We start from the raw sequence: 26972 nt of genomic DNA, 5'->3' as shown, positions 1-26972 counted from the left end.
CCTAATTCAAAGGAAGACACAGGAGTCCAAAATATAGGTCTAACTTCGTATTTTCTTTAAGCGAGGCATGCATATAACATGTGATAGTGTGATGACATATGCAATTAATGTGTTTGTACCTATAACCCATATTTAATTATTTAAATGAAGAAGACTGCTTGATCAAACAATACGCATATGTAAGATTACTCAAGTATTACTGAAATATTAAGTACTTAACACATGACTTTGAAGAATCCTACACAAGGTTTGGTACAGAAACTGGAGGTCCCACACTGGGGGAGTTTCACCACAAAGTGGAGAGGATGTGCTGAGGTGGGATGTCTATCTGCTATCCAGTTTAAATCCAGCCTGTTTGCTTGGACTAGTGGACTGAACAATGGATTTAGCTTGTATATGCGGTAGTGTAGAGGTTAGTGCTTCGCTTTGTGGCACCAGCCACCTGAGCAGGGTTTGATTGCCACTGGTGTTTGTAAAGAGTTTCTACGTTCTCCGTGTTACCATGTGGGTTTCCTCCAGGTGCTCCAATTTCCTTGCACATTCCAGAACAGAAGACGCAAGGTTAGAGTTAGTAAGTTGTGGGCGTGCTATGTTGGCACTGGAAGTGTGGTGACACTGGGACTGCCCACAGCACAATCTTCATTTGATGCAAATGATTCATTTTTCTGTATGTTTCAATGTACATGTGACAAATATAACTAATGTCAAATAATATAGTACATTCTTTAGTGAACGACTTCACACCTTTGAGAGCTTATTGTTACCCACAGGTAAAGCATGACTGAAAACAATAGCACAAGGCTCAGTTTGCATCTGCGTATGGGAACTGTGGTCCAGCTGCAAACACACAGAGGAAGGCAAGCCCATTCCAAATCTCTACCACGCCAAAAGCCAGTCATGTGACAGCAGAAGAGACAATTGTGCTTACCCTAGTTCTGTCCTGCTTTGCAATGGAACGGTTAGCAGGCACCAGTACAGAAAACCATGGGGACTGGTTTATGCTGTAACTGCCCATTGCAACACTGTGCTGTGTCCAATAGTGCTGGCATTTCGAGTTCTTCATGATTTTTTTCATATTAACAAACTAAGTATGTTCCACTGATTTCAACACAAGCTGCACTTTCTAATGTACCAATCTGGTGTGTTCCAGAGAATGATCAGTGGAATGTGCTACCAAAGGAAGTGGATGCGGCAGGTGCAACAATATTTAAAGACACTTGGACAGGTACATGGATAGCAATCGGCCAATGTGAAGAATGACCCTAGTTTATTTGGGTATCCTGGTCAGTATGAATGCGTTGGGCTGAAGGGCCTGTTTCCATTCTGTATGACTCTATGACTTTATGACATGGATTAAAATAAGCGATTTACAGCAAATCACCTTTAAATATTCGACATACTAGATTTATTGGAAGTTCCATCATCATAATTCTGATCAGAATTGGCAGAACTGGGAAGAACTTAAGATACAAGAGCAGAATTAGGCCATTGAGTCTTCTTTACCCTTCAATCATGGCTGATAGTTTACAATCCCATTCTCCTGCCTTCTCCTTGTAACCTTTAACATCCTGACTAAAAAAAACCTATCAACCGCCATTTAAAATATACCCAATCTTGGCATCCGCACCTGTCTGTGGCAATGAATTCCACAGATTCACTACCCTCTGATTAAAGAATTTCCTCCTTCATCTGTTCCAAAGAGACATCCTTGCATTCTGAGGCTGAACCCTCTGGTTCTGGACTCCCTCACTATTAGAAACATCTTCTCCAAGTCCACTCTATCTACACCTTCCAATATTCGATAGGTTTCAGTGAGATGCCCACTCATTTTTCTAAACTCCAGCGAGTACAGGCCCAGAGCCATCAAGTGCTCCTGATATATTAACCATTTCATTGCTGGGATCACTCTTGTGAGCCTCCTCTGATCCCTCTCCAATCCCAGCACATCCTTTCTCAGATGAAACGCCCAGACCTGCTCACAATACTCCAAGTGCAGTTTGGCCAATGTCTTATAAAGCTTCAGCATTATGTCCTTGCTTTTATATTCGAGTCCTCTCAAAATGACATCTCATTTGGCTTCCTTACTACTGACTTGATCTGCAAGTTAACCTTTACGGCGTAGGAGCTGTTGCTTGGAGAATGAACTTGTAACTGATAAGATACTTACAATGTTGACACCGCTGAGCTGCATCCCTGCGCTGACAACCACGCCGGTTAAAAGCTGACACCGTATCGTTTTGTCACTGAACAGCTGTATAATATTGATTTTGGTAGCCCCTTGCATTTGAGCCAGTTCTGCCATCATTTCATCAACCTCTTCTGTGTAATCACCCGGACCCCATAGTCTTTGCAGAGCTTTGAGGAACAGAAAGCATAGAGTCAAATAACTGGATCAAATGCTTATCAACAATACAGTTGGATATTGAATAAAAAACTAGTTAAGTAACTGAATAAAACCTGAGGCTATAATCAGAAACTCGATGCAGTATCCTTCAGTATTTACCGCCCTGGTGAATAGCCTTAATTTCCATCTAATTTGGGCAGAAACTTGGCAGATCATTTTAACAAGTAAATGTAAAACACAAGAGGCTTTTGTGCATACAGGCTAAAAGCATTGCTTAACCCATTAGTCTAAGAAACCGGGTTGGACAAATGGGGTAGCAGATGGACCTCCCACCTCAACACGTCCTCTCCAGCTTGTGGTGAGGCACCTCCAGTGAGACCTCCATGACGCAGAGGAGGAAAAGAGTATTTACAAAATGGGGGAGAATTCATGTTGAGACTTCGAGAGACGTTGGAATGGCAACAAATCAGTTTTAAGGATTGTTATCGTATTGCAGTTATAAAACACGGTTTTCTGTTGCTAGTCTATTTACCACACCCACATTTACATTTCGAATACTAGTCATCTTATTCAAAGAGGCAAAACTCCATCAGTGGAATACAAGGACTCGTGAACGAATATGCAATGGGGAAACTTTTCTTTCAGTTAGTCCTGACGACGGGTATCGGCCTGAAACGTCGACTGTACTTCTTCCTATAGATGCTGCCTGGCCTACTGTGTTCCACCAGCTTTTGCATGTGCTCTAACCCCCTTCCTGAAGTAAAAAAACAGCCTTTTTGTTTTGCTGACTTTGAGGGAAAGCTTGTTGTCCTATTGAATCAAAGGATTAACTGGTGAAGATTTTGTGTCTGTGGAATCATCCCCACAATTTAGGTTGAGCACAGTTCTGGTTTTTTAGTATAGCAGCTGCTCAATATAAAGCGTATGGGGTTGCAAAGCACCCCTGATTCAGGCTATCATCTAGATTTGTTTATTGAGGCACACAGTGAAATGTGTCATTTGCATTAACAACCAACACAGCCTGGGGATGCGCTAAGTGTCACCACACGTTCTGATGCCAACGTGGCATGTCCACGTTCCCTGGTGGAACAACACCGAACACAACAAGCAAAGCAATGAAACAACAGCAAGTGTTAGCAGCAACAGATTTGTGTTCTTGGTCCTGATAGAGGGGGCAGGGTGTGAGATGACTCAGCCTCAACAAGGAAATCACCTCCTCCAAGAGAAGGCAACAACCTACTGATGTACGCTGGGGGGTACTCACCTCCTGGAATGGAGGACAGTGTGTCTTTACCCACATTATCTTTACAAACATGCGAGTTGCTTTAATCACCCTATCTTTCATCCATTCTTTGGCATTCAAAGTATGGCAAAACACTTGTTAATTGAGCATCATAGAGAGATATTTTTATGCCTGACAGTGAAAAGCATCACAAATCTCAAACTTTACTCTGGGAATTGTAACCCACTGTCAGAAGTCAGGCACTTGGATCTCTGGGCTGGCAGGTTTGATGATTTGTGCCCGTAATGGGATCCTTTCCCACCTACATACTACCTGATATGCTGCCTGATTTGCTGAGTTCCTCCAGGTTCTTGATTAAAGCTATGGGAAGAAGGCACGGGAATGATCCATGATTGAATGGCAGAGTGGAATAGATGGGCTGAATGGCTAATTCTGCTCCTATATCTTATGGTCTTATGGTCTGAATTAGCTTACATCACCGTACCCTCACAGTAGATGGGGAAAGATCATAGCCCTAATTGAAGGAGAGTAACCAGTGGGAGGCTGGTCATCATGCAGGCCTGGCCAATGTGTTCTTCACTTACCATCAATGCAGAGAGCTCTGCTTCCTTTCTCCATGAGTAGATACCTGGGGCTTTCCGGAAACCAGGGGAGGATGATGAGTTGAATTAAGGCAGGTAACCCACTGAAGGCCAATAATAAATGCCACTTGTTTTCATCACCTAGAAATATCCTGGGACAGAATGTAAGAGGGGATTAACTCCATACTGATCCAGTGTCACTCTTCCATACCTCCACTAGCAGAGTATCTTTCACAACCTGAAACATTTTACAACTAAAGAATTATTGTCTCACTTTGGAATGTAGGAAAACAAGCTACCAATTTGTGTACTCCAAGCTCCCAAAGCTGAGAATGAAGAGTAATGATTGGCTAGTGCCTCAAAACTTAGACCAGTTTTGGAATGTCATATTAAATGAACACAAATCACACCTATTAAGCAATTTCAGCACACAATTACATAGAGAAACCAACAGCAATGCATACACACATTCTACGTTTATCCCCATGCTGTGGAACCCTCACACTCCATGTACCCACCGCCTCTTCCTCGTATCAAGGTCAGCTATTGTGGGTGGGGTGGGTTTGCTGGGCACAAAACCGGTACAGGGGAAGGAGGGAAAATCCAGGTCAAGGCAACAGGTCCGTGAAAGGAAAGACAACAAAAGGACCACCAGACCAACAGAGGGATGCTGGCCTGGCCTGTGCCAATGTCATGCACACTTGGATTTACCCCTCTGCCCACAATCAGCAAATGGCTACTCGAGAACCTAGCTGTTTCAGCACAGATTTGACGGGCCAAAGGGACTGTTTCAGAGCTGTAGTGCTTTGTGGTTCTGCAGTGGTCACCTCAACATGGTCCACTGCTGCTCAAAAGGCATTGCAGAGGAGGGACCAACGTCCTGTTCAATCACACCGTTGTTCTTGGCAATGTTTCCCATTTAATAAGTTAGTGAACCTCACCTAAAACATACGTAGGGTTCTCAGGTTATTAACTGTAATGTTAACTGCATATATAATAGCTTCTCTGCAGCATTATAATGAAATGGCTTCTTTGTAGGTAACTGATGAGGTAATGCTCTGTTTCATTGGAATGTTAGGGTTATAATTATTGGTTAATATATTTATTAGCCATTGGAAGCAATGTTGTTCTATCTGTACGTGTTGGAACCTGGAGTCAGTGCGCAGGCTTTTTGGGAGGAGAACCGTAAAGGAAGGGCGTGCTGGACGCGCTCTGGTCGACCACTGAGGTTAGTCCCAGGCGGCGGGTTGAGGAGATCGGAGAAGATCGAGTGGTGGACCTAAGGCTTCGATAATTGAGCTCTAACAGTTGTGCATGAACTGATTGAACTCTGATAAGTTTTGGCGCCCTTTTCTTTCTTTTTATATTGTATCACTATTAATTACTAGTTCCAGTCAGCTTTATGAAGTGTAATCTGTAAAACGTACATTGTGTGCTGTCTGATTTTGTATGTGCGAGTTTGTACCAGTGTGCATTACACTGCATCTACACAAACGGGAGACACGGTTTGGCGGGTGGTCGGATTTTCTCCTAGACAAACACAAGGCGATAGCTCTAAGCGTTACACATAACAATGGCCCTGGTATTTTCATTCTACATGATAGGAAAGCACAACATGAAGAATGGCTTCCTATTAAACATGACTGCCATGTCCTTCGCTCATCAGCGCTTGGGAGAAACAGTTTGACGTCTCAAAGCAAACTCTCTATAGTCACATGGAAGAAAATTTCAATCAGAACAATGCTATACTGTAAAAAGAATGGATGGGATAGAGTTTTCCAGATGTGTTCAGGAAAGTTTCCTTAATCATTTCGTAGAAGTCCCAATGAGAGAGTGTGCGATGCTTGATCTGCTATTAGGGAATGAGACAGGGCAGGTGACAAAAGTTTGTGTAGGGGCAGTCTCGCATCTAGAAATCACAATGCCATTAATTTCAAGGTAAATATGCAAAAAGAAAGGTCTGGTCCTCGGGTTGAGATTCTACATTGGAGAAAGGCCAATTTTGATGGTATCAGAAATGATATGACAAGTGTGAATTGGGACGGGCTGATTTCTGGCACAGATGTAACTTGTAAGTGGGAGGACTTCTAAATTTTACTTTGGAAAATCAGAATGGTTATCCATGTGTGGAGCCAAAAGAGTTGGGGGAAGATCTTAAATATATTTTTTAACATCCGTATTTACTCAGGAGATGGACACTGAGTCTCCGAGTGAGGCAAGGTGGTATCAACTTCATAGATCCTGTAGGGATTACAGAGGAGGTGTTTGCTGTCATGAGGCAAATCAGGATGGATAAATCCCCAGGATCTACCCAGGTGTTCCCTCAGGCCCTACTGGAGGCAAATTACCGGGGCCCCAGTACAGATATTTAAATCATTCCCAGTGACAGGAGAGGTACCAGAGGATTGGAGGTTAGCCAGTGTTGTTCTGCTGTTTAGAAAAGGCTCGAAACAGAAACCAGGAATTTGTAGGCTAGTGAGTCTGACATCAGTAGTGGGAAAGTTATTGGAAGATATTCTATGGGATGGGATGTATAAGTATCACTTAATGGAGGACAACTGTGCGTGACTTTGTTTAATGTGGGGAGGCTGATGCATGGGCAGCACAGATCAGGGTCAGGGTCAACAGTCATAGATTGTAAGTGGACTGAGGACCCTTCACAGCTGCAGCCTTCTTCTACCTTCACTGCTGTTGTGATGTGTCATCATCTTCCACCAGCTCACCACTGAGATCATGGTTGGATCACTATGTCTGGAACCTCTCCCTTGACTCTTCTGCCATGGGTGACCCTACCAGGACTATGCACCAGATGCCTAAACTTCAGACTGCATCGATCTCGGGATCTCAGGGACTCACAAGCCTCTCCACGACAAGGTGAGCTGACACAGCGGTTTCTTTTCCCTGCAGTACGGGTATGTACCATCACGATATTTACTGACAGCTCCACGGCGGGCAATGAGAACAAGCAGGACAGAATGATTCCTTGCAAAGTCTACCATACCACAAACAGCATCGGAAAACATTCCAGGTAATGTTCCATCCTGATCCTTTTCTGATCTGATGTTCTTCAGATGACAAGAATGAGGCATAAAGCTTATTCTTTATGATCATTTTATTAAGCGTTACAAGAGTGGAAAATGAACAAGAAAGAGGAGCCGGGGGAACCAAGGGAAAAGCAGCTGTGGTCATCTCAAACTCAGACCAAAGATAACAATTTAATTGCTAACAATTACCTATAAAATAGCCAGATTCAAGTGGCATGCCACCAGCTACTGAAAACTAAGTAGTTTCTAGAAAAATACAGAAGCAACTGTAATTACTGGAAAAATCACTGAACAATTCATGTATATAGGACAGATAATTATATAAAATTACAAGCAAGCAAAGGAAAGTTAAACTACAAGAAAAATAAAAGGAAAATAATAATTCTATCCCCTAATCCAGCAGTAAAGAGTGGAGGAAATAGAAATGATAAAAACCTGCCCAATCAAAAAGAACAATTTTGTTGAGTGTCCATCATATCCAACAACGTTGGAGACCTGTGTGGGAGAGTTTCTAAAGAGGAAAAGCCTTTGCACTGGAACAGTTCCACTCCTTCGGAAGTCTGGGCCCGGTGGTATGAGGAGTCATCAAAAACCGGGGTCTTCATTGGTTGCAGTGGGTGACCATGACTTCTTTTATGCCTTGTCATGTCCTTCACTCTCCACGAAGCACTGCAGAATCACCTTCCTGGCTGTAGGAGATCACTGTTGATCTAATCCACACGTATGTCCCTATCTCAGCAGAATCTAAGGCCTGCTGGCTTCCCTTACCTGGTTTAGCCTGCCTGTTGAAGCAATATACAGTGATGTGGCTCTGTCACATACAAACAGGAACCATAGGAGAGAGATGAGTGTCTGGTGGGGGCCAAAAATGAATGAGCTTCCCCAGAATGGACATGATAAGCCCTTTCAGAGGTGTTGCCCCTTCCTGGGCACCTCATTCACTTCCCCAAACTTATAGCTTAAAGAAGAGCATAAAATCACTGCCAGTCATTCATACGTGCATACACACATATGACTAATATGGAATTATGTAATCAACTCTACTCTTCTTAGCTGCTGCATTGCCACCTCTGCCCCGCCACGTGAGCTCTAATCTTATTGGGCGTTAGGTGTTGCAAGCGCTCAGTCTGCGATGAAGGTCTGCGTTGCTTGATTTGAGGTGAACAAGTCAAGCAAGATTATAGTGGATGGTTAGCTAATGTAATCATACCTGGCCCCAATTATCAATCCCATCGACTTCCCAATGGCATTAAATACGGCACGGGTCAGACACACCGCCCCTCGCATTTCCTTCGGCGCTGTTTCTCCCAGGTACAAGCCATGAGCAACCAATCCAAGGCCTTGTAAAAGAAACAGAACAGCGAAGGGTAGATCAGCATTGATGAGTGGCAATGCCACCGGCTCATTGGTGTTTAAGGGTTCAAGAGGAATTTGATGTTGTTAAATGTGCTGAATGGGGTAGATAGTTGTTTTTCCAAGCAGGCATAAAACTAGCCAGTGGAGATGAACACCCGCCAGGGAAATTGACCAGCCTCTGCAATTTCATGCCCAGATTGAAAATGACTCCTTGTCCAGAGATTCAGTCTGAAAATCTTGCGGTCTTAAAACCATAAGATATAGGAGCAGAATTAGGCCATTTGGCCCATTGAGTCTGCTCTACCATTTCATCATGGCTGATCCAATTTACCTCCCAGCCCCAATCTTCTGCCTTCTCCCTATATCCCTTTAGCCCTGACCAATTAAGAATCTATTAGCTTCTTGCTTAAATATACATAAAGACTTGGCCTCCACAGCTGACTGTGGAAAAGAATTCCACAGAATCACCACTCTCTGCTTAATTAAATTCCTCCTCATCTCCATTCTAAAAGGATGCCCCTCTAATCTGAGGCTGTGTCCTCTGGTCTTTGACACCATAGGAAACATCCTCTCCACATCCACTCTATCAAGGCCGTTCAACACTTGATAGGTTTCAATGAGATCACCCCTCATTCTTCTGAATTCCTAAGAATACAGGCCCTGAGCCATCAAGTTCTCTTCATATGACAAGCCGTTTAACCCTGGAGTCAATGTCATGAATCTCCTTTGAACCCTCTCCAGTTTCATCACATCCCTTCTAAGATAAGGAGCCCAAAACTGCTCACAATTTTCCAAGTGAGGCCCCACCAGAGCTTTATAAAGTCTCAACATTACATCCTTGCTTTTATGTTCTAGTCCTCTTCCAATGAATACTAACATTGTATTTGCTTTCCTCACCACAAACAACCTACAAAGGGAATCTTGCACAAGGACTTTCACGTCTTTTTGAACCTTAGTATTGATGCACCATCAATAACTCACTCTGAGACATAAGGCGAGATATCGACTTTTATTGACTGGAAGAAGGAACCAGAAGTGAGTGACTATCATACTACGTCCTGGAGACTGAGGCCGAGCGTCAGGCCTCAGATCGCCTTTATACAGGGGCCTGTGGGAGGAGCCACAGGAGCGGTCAGCAGGGGGCGTGTCCAGACAGGCATTTTCTCTCCATTTATTTTCTCTCCATTTAGAAGAGTCAGCCCTTTCATTTCTTCTACCAAAATGCATAACCATACACTTTATTTCATCTGCCATTTCTTTATTCATTTTCCTAATCTATCAGTCCTTCTGTAACCTCTCTACTTCCTCAAAACCACCTGCCCCGTCTATCTTCATATCATCTGCAAACTTCACAACAAAGCCATCAACTTCATCATCCAAATCATTGTCATGTTTGAAAGTCCACCTTTGAGATTCTGTGAGCACCTTCTCCCCACCAAAGCCCCTGATGCCCATTCAACATGCTCCCTGAATCCGCTTAAACAATTCGATGTACGGAAAGGTCGAAGTGCCTTTTCTCACTATGTTGCAATCCAGCAGTGTGGCTCTGAGGTCTTCGGTGATGGTTGAATTTCCCAACATTTGATGGCTATTATTTTGCTTTCTGCATATAATGTACTTTAGAACGGTAAACAATACATATTAGCATTACCTGTGCTAATTCCATACAGGAATCTTCCCACCACAATCATCTCAAATGACCTTGACATCTTGCTAAATCCCATTATTAGTGCAGATCCAATTGCCACAATGTTATTACACAGCAGGCATTTCTTCCTGAAACACAAATGAATAAGCTTAGGTGAATATATACGAAATAATTACAAGATGTCTAAAGTAATAGCAAAAGGCAAATTATCCTCTTCACTTTAAAAGGCAGGATTATCCCAGGTGTATGCACTATTCATTGAATCATTAAGAAGCAATTAAAATGGAGAGCAATGGACAAATGTCACTCATGAACAGCTGATATCAGTCACCACTTCAATTATTCCATTTGGAGTAAATTCTACTTAATGCTTTCATCTTTGTTAAGCCTAAAAGATTAATTGAAATCATCCATTATCAGGCAATTCACTTGAAAGCCAGATTCTAACTAGCGACAGTAATTTTCTGCAGATCCACAGACCTCCAACAATATTGTTGTTCACCTTTGATTAACCTAGAGATGGATCTAGATAACTGTTGTATCTACCATCAGTTTAGAATACCTTACTCTGACACAATATTCACGCCCATTGTGAAAGTGACTCCTTGTCCCAGTCGATGGGGTGGTGAAGAAGGCTTATGCAATGCTTGCTTTTATTAGTCAAGGCACTGAGTTCAAAAGTCAGGAGCTTATGTTGCAACTTTATGGAACTCTGGTTAGGCTCCATCTGGAGTTCTGGGCACCCGACTATAAGAAGAATGATGGAGAGGGTGTTGAAGGGGTTTGCTGAGATGCTGCCTGGTTTAGAGGGCACATGCTATCACGAGAGGCTGGATAAACTTAGGTTGTTCTCTCTGGAGCACCAGTTTTTTGTTCAGAGACTCATGGACTTCTGGACTGCCTGGTATGGTGGTAGAGGCAAAAACATTGGAGACTTTTAAGAGATGTTTGAATAGGTGGAGGGATATGGACATTGTGTAGAGAGGAGGGATTAGTGCTTGGGTGTTTTTGATTTTTTTTAGCTGGTTTAGCACAACCTTCTGGGCCAAATGGCCTGTTCCTGTGCTGTAATCAATTATGTTCTATGTTCTATATTTAGTCTGTCACTGTCTCACCAGTTCCTCAGATGTTATGACAATCTAACTCTTATCACTCTTCATCTCCAGCCCCTCGGTGTTTCCTTCCTTTCACCTCCAATCTCTGTTTATTAAGCCACCTCACAAACACTCCCTCAAATGCACTGCTCACAGAGAGATTCATCAGTGATTTCTGCCCTCCAAAAGTATATACACTCAGTGGCCACCATATTAGGTACCTCCTGGACCAAAGTAAGTGGCTATTGAGTGTATGTTTGTGGCCTTATGCCGCCGTGTCCCATCCACTCCAAGGCGTGTGGCATGCTGTGCATTCAGAGATGCTCTTCTGTACACCACTGTTGTAACAGGTGATAATCCTGAGCTACTGTCAGCTTGAACCTCTGACTTCCTTACACAGCTGCTGCTCAGTGAATGTCTTGTTTATCACGCCATTCTCTGTAAGCACCAGAGACTGTTGTGCGTGAAAGTCCGAGGAGGTCAGCAGTTTCTGAGATACTCAAACCACCCCGTCTGGCACCAACAATCACTCCATGGTCAAAGTCACTTAGATCACATTTCTTCCCCATTCTGATGTTTGGTCTGAACAACAACTGAACCTCTCGACCATGTCTGCTTGCTGTTGTGCATTGAGTTGCCGTCACATGATTGGCTGATTTGATATTTGCATTGACGAGCAGGTGTATCTTATAAAGCGGCCACTGAGTATGTATACTGTATACACACACATACACGTACGTGTGTATGTGTTGTATAATCCTTGTAAAATCTACTCATCCAATTCAATCCAGTACACCAATTTCTTCAGTTCTAAACACTCAATGTCTCCATCCCAGTTACAGATTGTAATGGTTCCCTCCAAGTTTGAATGTCTAACCCATCAGCACTATTGATTTGGCTTCATTTGCTTCCCTGAATTATTGCCACTTAACTTTCTGTGTTTTAACCTCAAGTTGCCAAATAAAAAGTGCATCCCTATTAAAAGTAATTATTTTCTGTTTAAAGTAGGTTGTAAAATGAGACAAATTCAGTGTGCATAGTTTCACAGCTGGTCACATGTGGATTTTAGGGTCCATGTTCATAAATCCCTCAAAATTGCCATGCCAGGGTGGTTAAGAAGGTGTATGGTGTGTTGTCCATTAATAGTTGGGGGTTGAGTTCAACTGCCGAAAGGTAATGTTTCAGCTCTATAAAACCCTGGTTAGACCACACTTGTTCAATTCTGATGGCCTCATTATAGGAATGACATGGAAATTTTAGAGAAGCTGCAGAGAAAATTCACCCGGATGCTGCCTGGATTGAAGAGCATACTTTATAAGGAAAGCCTGAGCTAGCTAGGGATTTTCTCTTTGGAGTGAAGGAGGATGAGAGGTGACTTGATAGAGGTGTACAAGATGATGACAGGCACAGATAGAGTGGACAGTTAAAGACTTTTTCCCAGGGTGCAAATGGCTGATACCAGGGGACGTAACTCTAGAATGATTGGCAGAAAGTATGGGGGGGGGGGGGTGATGTCAGAGGTAAGTATTTTATACAGAGAGTGGTAGGTGCATGCAATGCTCTCCCAAGGGTGGTGCTAGAGGCAGATACATTAGAGGCATTTAAGCAACTCTTAGACAGGAACATGGATGATAGAAAAATACAAGTCCATGTGGGAGGGAAGGGTTAGATTGATGTTGGAGTGGGTTAAAGGTCAGTGAAACTTTGCAGCCTGTACTGTGCTATAATATTCTATGTTCTACGTTACATAGGCACTTTGCTGCTGTTCACACCTTCCATACTTCACAGTTAAAACTGCAGCAGCCTGTCCTCCGATCAGCCCTCCAACCGGGTACACGGATACAATGAAGGACCAAAGGAGCATCAGTGAGTATTCCTGCAGAGGAGTTTCATATCGATGAATCCACGTTTCATTGATGAAGTTCTTAATGAACTGGAGGAATGAATTAACACAGAAACTCACACTCAGTATAATACAGATACATGTGATTAGTGGTGAGAGTGTCACAAATAGAAAGTGTAATAGAAGCTGAAGTCGAGTTTACGTCTCAGGTTAAAATCAGATGCTGCCTGATCTGTTGGGCATTTCCAACATTTCTGGTTCTTGTTTCAGATTTCCAGCATCTGTAACATATTATTTTACCAAATTAAGTTCAGGATTGCTTCATGTAATTTCCTGTACACATGTGTAAAGGGGAATGAAATAATTGTTTCCCCGCAGCCGATGCAGTATATATAAACCACACTAATATAAAGAAGGCAATAATAAAAATACACAATAAATATAATTACACAAGGTAGTTTACATACATCGATTGATTGTGTGTACACAAAGTGATGCTAGGTACAGGAATGTCTGTACATAAGGAGATTCTGACAGCAAATGTCACTGAATTTCAATGTCTTCTTGACAAAGATCTCTACCACCCTGCTTCTGTTATATCACACTGACTTCTGAGAATAATCCCATAACATTATATAAGACATAGGAGCAGAATTAGGCCATCTGGTCCATTGACTCTGCTCATTCCATCATGGCTAATTTGTTATCCTTTTCAACCCTATTCTTCTATTTTAGAAACATAGAAAACCTACCGCACAATACAGGCCCTTCAGCCTACAAAGCTGTGCTGAACATGTCCTTACCTTAGAAATTACCTAGGGTTACCCATTGCCCTCTATTTTTCTAAGCTCCATGTACCTATCCAGGAGTCTCTTAAAAGACCCTATTATATCCGCCTCCACCACCATTGCTGGCAGCCCGTTCCACACACTCACCACTCTCTGTGTAAGAAACTTATCCCTGACATCTCCTCTGTACCTACTTCCAAGCACCTGAAAACTGTGTCTTCTTGTGTTAGTCATTTCAGCCCTGGGAAAAAGCCTCTGATTATCCACACGATCAATACCTCTCATCATCTTGTACACCTCTGTCAGGTCACCTCTCATCCTCCGTCTCTCCAAGGAGAAAAAGGCCGAGTTCACTCAGCCATCTTCTTCCTGTTACCTTTGACACCCTTAGTAACCGAGAACTCTTTAACCTCTCTACCCAATGATTTGGCCTCCACTGCTGTAGGTGGCAATGAATTCCACAGATTCACCACCCTCTGGCCAAACAATGGTTAACAGTACAATCCTGAAATACGTGGACCCCCTCCTGACTCTCAGGAGGCACATACCAGAGAAGGCCGACATTGAAACTCATCTCTGCTTTCAATATGCCGGGTAAATCTTCCTCTGATCGATGATCAAGACCTCAGACGTGGTACAAAGCTCATGAGCCGCTGATCCCTGCTCTGATGTAAGACTCAGAGATTTGATCTCCCTACCCATCATGGGGCTGAGTCGTGGGTTTTACTTTGCTCTTTAGTGTTCAGTCATGGCTAAAGGTGTGTGTGTGAGAGAGAGAATGTTGCATGGCCTCTGGGAAATAAAATCCTGGTGGAACAAAACTGTGCTGCAGTTCAGTGCCATGGGAACCTTCATCCTGAGCTATCCTTTCCACTGTTACCCAGCATTTTGACTGGTGAAGGTGCCTTAAAGCACAATGGCGGGTCAGCTCTGTGTGAGGGTAGCCATTTTTCCACAAGCACATCAAATTAGTCACTCCTAGCAACCATGTATTGATCAGATGCATCTGCAGCAGGTTGATCAGAGGCAATAAGATCAGAAATGACTATCTCTTTGTGTTGGTTTTCTCACTATCTCTTTCTGCAAAGGACTAGCAGGTTAGCTGAGTCCCCAGAGCTACCTTGCCCTGGGCCCAGTACCCAAGTGCAATTGTAAAGAAGGCATACCAGCGTCTTGACTTCATTAAAAGGTTAAGGAGGTTCAATGTGTCACTACACACTCTTATCAGATTTCCACAGATGTACAGACTGACTGGTTATATCCTGGCTTGGTACAGCAATTCCAATGTATAAGAAGTTGCAGAGAGTGGAAGACTGATGAATACACCAGGGGCACATCCTTGTCTATCATCAGCAGGATCTACAGGGTTCTCCGGAAGGTTGCATCCGTCAAGGATCCCCTCCATCGGGGCCACACCACCTTATGCAGCTATTATTGGGCAGGAGACACAAAAGCCTGAGGTCCCACACTGTCAGCTCCAAGAACACCTACTTCCCTCCAATCATTGAAATCCCAAACCATGGCCTCAGTACATCAATATGCCCACCTTGATCACTTTGCACAACAATGGATTTTGTTGTTTTATTTCTTCCGATTGTATTCTTTCTTGTAAACTCTGTGAGTAATTAGTGTTTCTTATGAATGTAGTGTAAATTAGTGTCTATGATATTGCTGTGAGTAAGTTTTTCATTCACCTAGAGCTACATGTACATATGACAATAAACTTCTCTTTGATTTTGGTGTTCACTGCTGAGACGCAGTTGATGATACCCACCCATCCAAGGACATTCTGCAGCCTTTTACACTTGGTTCAACAAAGCAAAGTCCATCTTCAGTCAGGTTGACAATCAATGCGGGCACACCTCATGGACGTGTGTTCAGCCCACTGCTCTTACGCTCGCTATACTCATGACTGTGGCTAGGCCACATGCCATCTCAAATGCCAGCTATGGATTTGCCATTGACACCACTGTGATGGCACAATCTCAGATGGTGACAAGGATGGCACAGGAGCATGATAAGCCAGCTGGCAAAGTCAGCAAGATCAAGGAACTGATTATTTCCTTCAGGAAAGGGAAGATGGGAGAACACACGCCAGTCCTCATTGAGGGACCAACAGCGGAAAAGTGAGCAGCTTCTGGTTCCTGGGTGGCACCATCTCAGAGAATCCATCCTGGGCCCAACATATTGATGAAAACATGTAGAATATACACTGGCAGCTATACTTCATTAAGAGTTTGGGGAGATTTGGTATGTCACCAAAGACTCCAGCAAATTTTGATAGATGTTCTGCAGAGATCATCCTGACTGGTTGTATCACTGACTGGTATGGAAGCTCCAATGGATGGGATGGAAAGAGGCTGCAGTTAGTTGTAGACTCAGTCATTTCCATTTTGGGCCCAACCGTACTCACCATTGAGGACATTTTCAAAAAGTGGTGCCTCAGGAAGGCAGCATCCATCATTACGGACCCTGGGTATGCCTTCTTCTCATTTCTACCATTACTCACTCTCCATGTCTTTTCACTAGCTTCTTCTCCTCCACCATCAGACTTCTGAACTCCATGAACCCAAGACTATCTCACTCTTCCCCTTTTGCTTTATTAATTCATATTTGTAACTTATTGTAATTTTTATGTCTTGCACTGTACTGCTGCCAAAAAACAACAGATGTCACTTCATATGGCATTGATAATAAGCCTGATTCTGACTCTTTTTTAATGACATTACAGTAGTTCAATAATTTCTGCTGCTGGTAGTTAGTCAGGTATGTGAACAAACAGCCGTGTGTGTTTTGGGTGGATTGAGCACAACATATCTGAGTCTCTGGATCATAACCAGAAAGTGGTCTTCCTTACCATTAGCAGTGTAAGCAGCAGTGGGGTGTGTTGGTGAGAGTGCACATAGGACAGACTGAATCAGCAGATTACCTCTGATGGTGTATTTATTGCAGATATGTTGAATCCAAATTGGAAACTCCCTCCAATTCCTACCACGAAGATGAACAAGAAAAACTTTCTTCGCAGAAACTGTGAATTAAAAAGTAGTTGTGATTATTGCTGAAAACTAAATAAGAGGATACAAACTTAATTACACACTAAAACCAGTCACATTGAGCCATCAACATTACAGTAAATCTTCTATTTTATTACTCTCCTCATACCCCTAATAGCGAGGTTGTGTTCTTGGGTTCAGAAATCTGACAGCAGAGGGGAAGAAGCTGTTTATAATCCTCATCGGGCTCTTGGACTGGCTTCACTCGCCTCAGCACTGAATTGGTTCCGTGGCTCTGGACTCACTTTCAGGGAGTTTGCAGTTCATATTCTGTGTGTTATTTGTTTACTTTTTTATTGTTTGCACGATTTGCTCTTTTATTTGCACATTGAGTCTTTGATGTGTGGGGTTTTTAATGGTTTCTATGGTCTTTTTTTGTTTTGTGGCTGCCTGCAAGAAGACAAATCTCAAGCTTGTATACAATATACATACTTTGATGATAAATGTACTTTAAACTTTGAACTTAATTTGATTAATGTCCAAGAATTGATTGATCTCTAATTTAAAAAGATATAATACCTCAGAATTATAAAGATTCATGATTTGCTTGGTGAAGACATTTCACTCATCTTCATTCTTAGTAGCTTACCCCTTATCTTCAAAGTGTATCCTACATTTTGCAGTCTGGGAAACATTTTACCTGCATCAGATACTTGTCAATCATTTTATGAATTTGTAAATTTTGAAGCAATCTCTCTGCCTTCTAAATTCTAGAGTACAGTCTCAATCTACTCATTTTCTCCTCATATACAGACTCCTGTCCCTACAGCCAGTCCAGTGAAAATTTGTCACACTCCCTCTATGGCAGGTAATTCTTTTTGAAGTAAGAACAAAACTGTACTTGATTTTACACAGGGCTCTTTACAAGTACAGACAAATACAGAGATAGTTCCTTATTCCTGTAATCAAATGCTTTCCTAATAAAGGCTAACAAACTATTTGCCCCTCTAACCACATATGGACTTACATTTTGATTGTAGTGTTGAGTACAATCATGCCCAGGTCTCTTTGAATGTCAGAACTATTCAATCTCTTGCCGTTTAACCACAGACAGCTTATCTACATATATCCTCTTGGAATCTTTCATTGTGCTCTGCACTCACAATCCCACCTTGTTTGTTGTCATTATTAAACCTGGAAATATGATCATTGGTCCAGATCATTGAGATAGACAGTGAATACTGTACTCTGATCCCTGCAGTATCTCTCTCGTCACCGCTTTCCTCCAGTATAAAATACTGAGATCTAAAATAAATGACTTGAAGGAATAGATAGAGTAGATTTAACTTCAAAAATATAGACAAAAAACAAAAATGCATAAAAATATACTTGATCATAGAGCAGGGGATTGTAACTTATGGGAAAGCTTTATCAAAGGATCAAATTGAGCGGGCTCTTTCTGTGTCATCTAATTCAAAGGTCATTATATTATCTCACAGCATCTGCTGCACTATCAGCCCCAAGTCTAAAACATGACAAGTCTGAAGCCTCATGATAGAAAGGATGTGGAAGCTTTTGAGAGGATGCAGAAGAGCTTTACCAGGATGTTGTCTGATTAGAGAGCCTGTCGTGTCAGGATAGGCTGAGCAAGCTGGAGCGTTTCTCTTTGGAGCTAAGGAAAATAACAGCTCACTTGATAGAGATATAGAAGATTTCAAGAAGCGTAGATCAAGTCGATAGCCAGAGACTTTCTCACAGAATGAAAATTCAAGGGGTTATAATTTTAAGATGATTCGTGGAAAATGCGGGGCAATGTCAGAGTAAGTTCTTTACACTGAGTGTGGTGGGTGTGTGGAACACAAGGGTGCTGGTGGACACAGATACATTAGGGACATTTAAGAGACCCTTAGGTAGGTACATGGATGATAGAACAATGGAGGACTATGTAGGAGGGAAGAGTTAGATTGATCTAAGAGTAGGTTACAAGGTCAGCACAAGATCATAGGCCGAAGGGCCTGTACTGAGCTGTTATGTTCTATGTTATATATTCTAAAGGTTACATTATACTCCAGTTTAATCACCTCTAGGATCTCATCTAAAGCAGGATTCTCATCAGCAAGACTTCTTCCAGAAAGGAACTCCCCAAATTCCTCAAAGCAATGAGTTAAGTGGTGGGTTTATGTAGGGTGACTGAGGCTGGTTGAGCAGTAATTGAAGAGTGGTACAGTACAGTGCCTTTGTGTCCAGACTCAGAGGCAAGATGGGCTGTTGCTAGGCCCAACAAAATAACTGTAGGCTGATGTCCTTCCCTCCTCTGTTTCAAACACAGTGAACTCCAAAAAGACTCCAGTTAAATTGAGGGGCACAAAAAGGAGAAGTCGTGTTGGGTTTGGCTATGATCAGTGTAAAAATGGGTACTTGGTTGTTAGCATGGTCTTGGTAGGGTGAAGGGCCTGTTTCCGGCTGCATCACTCTACCATTATTTAAAATTAAATTTCAAACTGTTTCAAAAACATCGGATTTGGGTTAACTTCTTCCAATCCATTTCTGTCAATAGCTTACTACTTTTCATTTAAGAAGTAACTAATAAGCTCTTGAGAAGACTCCAGTCCAAGGGAATTTCTAAATCTTCATGAGAGTGACACCTGTGTTAATCAATTAATCTCCCTTCCTAGGTGAATCTGTAACCCTTAACAACTGCTATAAAACCAGGCACCTTAACAGCTCCTCCCGTAAAACCAGACACCTTAACAGCTCCTCCCGTAAAACCAGGCACCTTAACAGCTCCTCCTGTAAAACCAGGCACCTTAACAGCTCCTCCCTGTAAAACCAGGCACCTTAACAGCTCCTCCTGTAAAACCAGGCACCTTAACAGCACCTCCCGTAAAACCAGGCACCTTAACAGCACCTCCCGTAAAACCAGACACCTTAACAGCTCCTCCCTGTAAAACCAGACACCTTAACAGCTCCTCCTGTAAAACCAGGCACCTTAACAGCTCCTCCCGTAAAACCAGGCACCTTAACAGCTCCTCCCTGTAAAACCAGACACCTTAACAGCACCTCCCTGTAAAACCAGGCACCTTAACAGCTCCTCCCGTAAAACCAGGCACCTTAACAGCACCTCCCGTAAAACAAGGCACCTTAACAGCTCCTCCCGTAAAACCAGGCACCTTAACAGCACCTCCCTGTAAAACCAGGCACCTTAACAGCACCTCCCGTAAAACCAGGCACCTTAACAGCACCTCCCTGTAAAACCAGACACCTTAACAGCACCTCCCTGTAAAACCAGGCACCTTAACAGCACCTCCCTGTAAAACCAGACACCTTAACAGCACCTCCCTGTAAAACCAGGCACCTTAACAGCACCTCCCGTAAAACCAGGCACCTTAACAGCACCTCCCTGTAAAACCAGGCACCTTAACAGCTCCTCCCGTAAAACCAGGCACCTTAACAGCACCTCCTGTAAAACCAGGCACCTTAACAGCTCCTCCCGTAAAACCAGGCACCTTAACAGCTCCTCCCGTAAAACCAGACACCTTAACAGCACCTCCCTGTAAAACCAGACACCTTAACAGCTCCTCCCGTAAAACCAGGCACCTTAACAGCTCCTCCCGTAAAACCAGGCACCTTAACAGCTCCTCCTGTAAAACCAGGCACCTTAACAGCACCTCCCTGTAAAACCAGACACCTTAACAGCTCCTCCCATAAAACCAGGCACCTTAACAGCTCCTCCTGTAAAACCAGGCACCTTAACAGCTCCTCCCGTAAAACCAGACACCTTAACAGCTCCTCCCATAAAACCAGGCACCTTAACAGCTCCTCCCGTAAAACCAGGCACCTTAACAGCACCTCCCTGTAAAACCAGACACCTTAACAGCAACTCCTGTAAAACCAGACACCTTAACAGCACCTCCCTGTAAAACCAGACACCTTAACAGCTCCTCCCTGTAAAACCAGGCACCTTAACAGCACCTCCCTGTAAAACCAGACACCTTAACAGCTCCTCCCGTAAAACCAGACACCTTAACAGCTCCTCCTGTAAAACCAGGCACCTTAACAGCACCTCCCTGTAAAACCAGACACCTTAACAGCACCTCCCTGTAAAACCAGGCACCTTAACAGCACCTCCCGTAAAACCAGGCACCTTAACAGCACCTCCCTGTAAAACCAGGCACCTTAACAGCTCCTCCCTGTAAAACCAGGCACCTTAACAGCACCTCCTGTAAAACCAGGCACCTTAACAGCTCCTCCCGTAAAACCAGGCACCTTAACAGCTCCTCCCGTAAAACCAGACACCTTAACAGCACCTCCCTGTAAAACCAGACACCTTAACAGCTCCTCCCGTAAAACCAGGCACCTTAACAGCTCCTCCCGTAAAACCAGGCACCTTAACAGCTCCTCCTGTAAAACCAGGCACCTTAACAGCACCTCCCTGTAAAACCAGACACCTTAACAGCTCCTCCCATAAAACCAGGCACCTTAACAGCTCCTCCTGTAAAACCAGGCACCTTAACAGCTCCTCCCGTAAAACCAGACACCTTAACAGCTCCTCCCGTAAAACCAGGCACCTTAACAGCTCCTCCCGTAAAACCAGGCACCTTAACAGCACCTCCTTGTAAAACCAGACACCTTAACAGCAACTCCTGTAAAACCAGACACCTTAACAGCACCTCCCTGTAAAACCAGACACCTTAACAGCTCCTCCCTGTAAAACCAGGCACCTTAACAGCACCTCCCTGTAAAACCAGACACCTTAACAGCTCCTCCCGTAAAACCAGACACCTTAACAGCTCCTCCTGTAAAACCAGGCACCTTAACAGCACCTCCCTGTAAAACCAGACACCTTAACAGCACCTCCCTGTAAAACCAGGCACCTTAACAGCACCTCCCTGTAAAACCAGGCACCTTAACAGCACCTCCTGTAAAACCAGACACCTTAACAGCTCCTCCTGTAAAACCAGGCACCTTAACAGCACCTCCCTGTAAAACCAGGCACCTTAACAGCACCTCCTGTAAAACCAGGCACCTTAACAGCACCTCCCTGTAAAACCAGGCACCTTAACAGCACCTCCTGTAAAACCAGGCACCTTAACAGCACCTCCCTGTAAAACCAGGCACCTTAACAGCACCTCCCTGTAAAACCAGGCACCTTAACAGCTCCTCCTGTAAAACCAGGCACCTTAACAGCTCCTCCTGTAAAACCAGGCACCTTAACAGCTCCTCCCGTAAAACCAGGCACCTTAACAGCACCTCCCTGTAAAACCAGGCACCTTAACAGCTCCTCCCTGTAAAACCAGGCACCTTAACAGCTCCTCCCGTAAAACCAGGCACCTTAACAGCACCTCCCTGTAAAACCAGGCACCTTAACAGCTCCTCCCTGTAAAACCAGGCACCTTAACAGCTCCTCCCGTAAAACCAGGCACCTTAACAGCACCTCCCTGTAAAACCAGGCACCTTAACAGCTCCTCCCGTAAAACCAGGCACCTTAACAGCACCTCCCTGTAAAACCAGGCACCTTAACAGCTCCTCCCGTAAAACCAGGCACCTTAACAGCTCCTCCCGTAAAACCAGGCACCTTAACAGCTCCTCCTGTAAAACCAGGCACCTTAACAGCACCTCCCTGTAAAACCAGGCACCTTAACAGCACCTCCTGTAAAACCAGGCACCTTAACAGCTCCTCCTGTAAAACCAGGCACCTTAACAGCTCCCCCTGCTTTGCTTTCTACCTCACCCACTCCATAGGCTGGTACAGAAGAAAGAAAGATGAAAGAATCCATTTCAATTGCACAGAATCTCTGAGTGAAAAGGAAATCAGACAGAAAAACACATCAAAATCAAGTTTATTAACACGGATTTATTTTCTAAAATTGTTGTTTCTCAGCAGCAGTAGGGTTCATGACATAAAATCTACTATAAGTTGGAATAAGAAATATATATACAGTGTGTGTGTATACACACTCCCTGATGGTAGTAATAAGAAGAGGGCATGTCCTGGACATTGGGGTTCTTCAGTGATGGATGAGACATTGGCTTTAAAGATGACCTTGATGCCAATGATGGAACTGGCTGAGCTTCTGCAGCGGCCCCTGCGTTTTCCTCATAGTACTACTCAACCATTCCGAGCAGCTGTGACAGTTAACGAGTTACTCGGTTAATTTCCATTTACTCCTGTGAGCTTGCTCTGCTGGACTTTGGAGGCAAGTTGAAAAGTTTCCTTGGACTCTGAGTTTGGAGAGTCTTTTCCTCATTTACAAGCCCATTCACTTATGAGCTAAATTACAGGTGCCTGAGGCAGTATGGGCCTGGGGGTTCTGAAGGGGGAGAGAAGAACTTGTTTCTATGCAATATAACCTCTGAGGGTGTTCAGCAAATAGATTGTTCTTCGATCTCCAGTCTTCCACACAGCAGCACACCCAAGGTGGAGGACTCCTAAGGCAGAATGATCTTCTGTGGGCTCAGCTAAGCCCGTGGAGGCCACAATCATCCCGAACTCCTGCTCTGATCATTCCTGTCAACAGCACAGATCTATGTATGGTATTCTGCACTCTGCAACATTTCGTGCTGAACCTGTGATTCTCATTAACTTGGTGGAAGGGCTGCTGGGTTACAACATCATTTTCTCTAGGACTCTATTCCGTTTACTGAGAAGCAAAAGTCCTGACCTTCTAGTTAGCAGCTCACTGAAACATGGAAGCCAGTCCGCTCAAGGTTGTGCAACTGGTGGTCCTTTCAATAGAGTTTGGGTCTGTAGAAGAATGAGGGGAACTTTATCAAACGTATGACATCGGCCTGAAACGTCGACTCCCTATAGATGCTGCCTGACCTGCTGCGTTCCACCAGCATTTTTTGTGTGTTGTTATATGACATCCTATGTGGGTTTGACAAGGTGGATGTTGAGATATTTTTCCCAGTAGTAAAGTCAGGAACAGAACTACCAAATAAATGACTGGTGATTGAAAACTGAGGTGGGCAGACATCTTTTCTTTCAGAGGGCAGGGAATCGCTGGAGTTTTCTTACCCAGAAGGAGGTGGAGTCAGATCTTTATACTTCAGGTCACATCACCTGAATAAAATGAAATTAAACTCCTCCTGCATTTTAGCCCATCACAAGTACATACAGTATACTTGGCATTTACTGTAACCTGTTAACACACACAAAATGTTGGAGGATCACAACAGGTCAGGTGGCATCTTTGAAAATGATAAATAATTGATGCTTCAAGCTGTGTGTTACTGCAGGGTAATGTAATGACATGTATTGTTGGAATAGAAACTGTTCTGCATCGTTCACAAGCACCGTCATTGAGTTGTTGAGTTCACTTTAAGAGACGCTGTCTAATGCAATGAAAGTAAAGGGCTGCAGCTTTTGTGAAGCACAAAAAAATGACTTGCATTTTTTTCACAAAATCCTACAATACCAGGAAAAGGACACATTTACTCTAAGTCAGCGTAAATATTCAAACAATGACTAACTGGTCCCTGGTGAATGTATATAACTTAACTGTCCACTGGGTTCACTTTGAATCCAACCTATTGCAGGTGGAAAATTGGCCACTAAAGGGGTATCAGGACAGGAGCCAATCAAACCCACACGATTTCCCTCAAGTTCCACAAACTCATTAACTGTTGTACTGTTATCCACAGTGATGAAATGGTTTGAGAATCTGGTGATGAAACATATCAACTCTTGCCTGAGAAGTGACCTGGATCTGCTCCAATTTGCCTACCACAAGTCCATAGCAGATGCCATCTCATTGGCTCTTCACTCAACCCTGGAACATCTGAACAGCAAAGAAGCAGACATCAGACATTGTTTATCGACGATAGCTCAGCTCAACCTTCTCAAAACTAATCAATAAGCTTCAAGACCTTGGCCTCAATGCCCCTTTGTGCAAATGGGTCCTGGATTTCCTCACTTGCGGACTCCAGTCAGTTCAGATTGGCAACAACATCTTCACAAACTCTATCAGCTCAGGTGTACCACAAGGCTGTTAGTTCAGCCCTCTGCTCTACTCACTACACTAATGACTGTGAGGCTAAGCGCAGTTCCAATGTCAGGTACATGTCTGCTGATGACACCACTGTTGTGGGCCGAATCAAAGGTGGTGATGAATCAGCATGTAGGAGGGAGATTGAAAATCTGGCTGAGTAGTGTCACAACAACAACCTCTCACTCAATGTCAGTAAGACCGAGGAGCTGATTATTGACTTCAGGAGGAGGAAACCAGAGGTCCATGAGCCAGTCCTCATCGGAGGATGAGAGATGTAGAGCAACTTTAAATCCCTCTGTGCTTTCATTTCAGAGGACCTGCCCTGAGCCCAGCACAAATTGCAATCACAAAGAAAGCACAGTGGCGCCTTTACTTCCTTAGGAGTTTACGAAAATTCAATATGATGAATAAACTCTTCTTGGGCTTCCAGAGAGCTACAAGTATTGATTTTAACCAGTGTTTCAATGATAAACTCTGTTATCTTCATCAGGGATTATACCTGGGCATGTCTAGACTGGTGGTATATATACTCCCAACGTCCGTCCCTCCTGATTGGTTAGTGCTCATCCAATCAGGTTTCTGCTCTCCCACCTTGTTTACAATTGAATTCTAGTTGTTACTTAGAGTGAGGCCTTCGTCTTTGTTAAAGTTCTTTTTGTCTAGTTTTGTTTCAATGGCTTCCTTCACCAGGCGGTCCCAAAAGCCACTGGTGCAGCACAGAAGCTTTGTGCCGTCATAATCAATCTTACGGCCATTGCGAATGCAATGTTGTTACCGCCGATTTCTCCAGGTAACCCAAATGGATACACCTCCTGTGCCCTTTGATGCAGGTTTCCATCATGCGCTGCATCTGGCCGATATGTGAGCTCCGTACTGACAGGGAATCCTGTAAACTCCAGCTCTTTTGAGTCTCAGGTCATCTTTGGCCTGCATAAGCTGTGATTTGAGCATCTTTATGGGTTTGTGCTTTTGCTCTAAGTAAGAACTGGAACTTGATTGTAAACAAAGTGGGACAGCAGAAACCTGATTGGATGAGGGCTATCCAATCAAGAGGGAAGGACAATCCGGGTATAAATACCACCAGCCTAGACATGCCTAGGCATCATCCCTCATGAAGATGGCAAAGTCTGCTATCGAAACATCAGTTATAATTGATACCTGGACCCGGCTGAGAGTCTGAGAAGAGTTCATTTGTTAAGAGTTCATTTGTTAAGGGTTAAGGGTTCGGCACGGACTAGGAGGGCCAAGATGGCCTGTTTCCGTGCTGTGATTGTTATATGGTTATATGGTTATATATGCTGGGAAAGCAGTAGATCCTTTTTCATTCAACATGACATCTAAAACTTCTATAGATGTGTAGTGGAAAGTATACTCACTGTCAGCATCACAGCCTGGTATGGAGTCAGCAATGCTCTTGAACAGAAAGTACCACAAAAAGTAATGGATGCAGCCCAGCCCATCACCAATAAAGCCCTCCCAACAACTGAGCACAGCTATGCAGAATGTTGCTGTAGGAAAGCAGCTTCAGGGACCCCCGCCACCCAGGACATGCTCTCTTCTTGCTGCTGCCATCAGGAAGAAGGTACAGGGGCCTTAGGATTCACAGCACCAGGTTCAGGAACAGTTATTATCCCTCAAACATCAGGCTCTTGAACCAAAGGGGATAACTTGACTGAATTTTACTTGCCCCATCATTGAAATGTTCCCACAATCTATGGACTCACTTTGAAGGACTGATTATTTCATGTTCTTGATATTTATTGCTTGTTTATTTATTATTATTTTGTTTTCTTTTAGTATTTGCACAAAATGTTGTCTTGTGCACATTTGGCCAGTCTTTCACTGATTCTACTACGGTTATTATTCTATTATGGATTTTTTGAGTATGCTGCAAGAAAATGAATCTTAGGGTTGTATATGGTGATTTACACGTACTTTGGTAATAAATTTCCTTTGAACTGTGTGTGTGTGTGTACATGTTTACGAGATGCATGCCTGTAGAAACCTTGCATCCATGTATGTGTGCCTGCATGCATGTCATTCTTGC

The 26972-nt window shown here is 43.5% G+C and overlaps 1 protein-coding gene across 3 annotated transcripts in view; it reads right to left on the bottom strand.

The window, feature by feature from the left end:
• Positions 1 to 26972, bottom strand: part of LOC132404266 (solute carrier family 2, facilitated glucose transporter member 11-like) — a 50388-nt gene that overhangs the window by 20536 nt on the left and 2880 nt on the right. For 2 of the 3 annotated variants that reach the window (XM_059988411.1, XM_059988410.1), the window contains exons 2-8: positions 23597 to 23679; positions 16871 to 16969; positions 13083 to 13243; positions 10220 to 10344; positions 8423 to 8552; positions 4172 to 4320; positions 2168 to 2355 (exon numbers count right to left, since the gene is read on the bottom strand). In XM_059988411.1, the coding sequence (XP_059844394.1) occupies positions 2168 to 2355; positions 4172 to 4320; positions 8423 to 8552; positions 10220 to 10344; positions 13083 to 13174 (684 nt within the window). In that variant the 5' untranslated portion in view covers positions 13175 to 13243; positions 16871 to 16969; positions 23597 to 23679. The remainder of the gene's footprint in view (positions 1 to 2167; positions 2356 to 4171; positions 4321 to 8422; positions 8553 to 10219; positions 10345 to 13082; positions 13244 to 16870; positions 16970 to 23596; positions 23680 to 26972) is intronic. The other variant, XM_059988409.1, reaches the window with a different exon arrangement.

This window comes from Hypanus sabinus, chromosome 13 (assembly GCF_030144855.1).
Source record: "Hypanus sabinus isolate sHypSab1 chromosome 13, sHypSab1.hap1, whole genome shotgun sequence".
NCBI lineage: Eukaryota > Metazoa > Chordata > Chondrichthyes > Myliobatiformes > Dasyatidae > Hypanus > Hypanus sabinus.
Note: the sequence above shows the minus strand (reverse complement) of the source record. Positions and strands in the feature narration are given on the sequence as shown.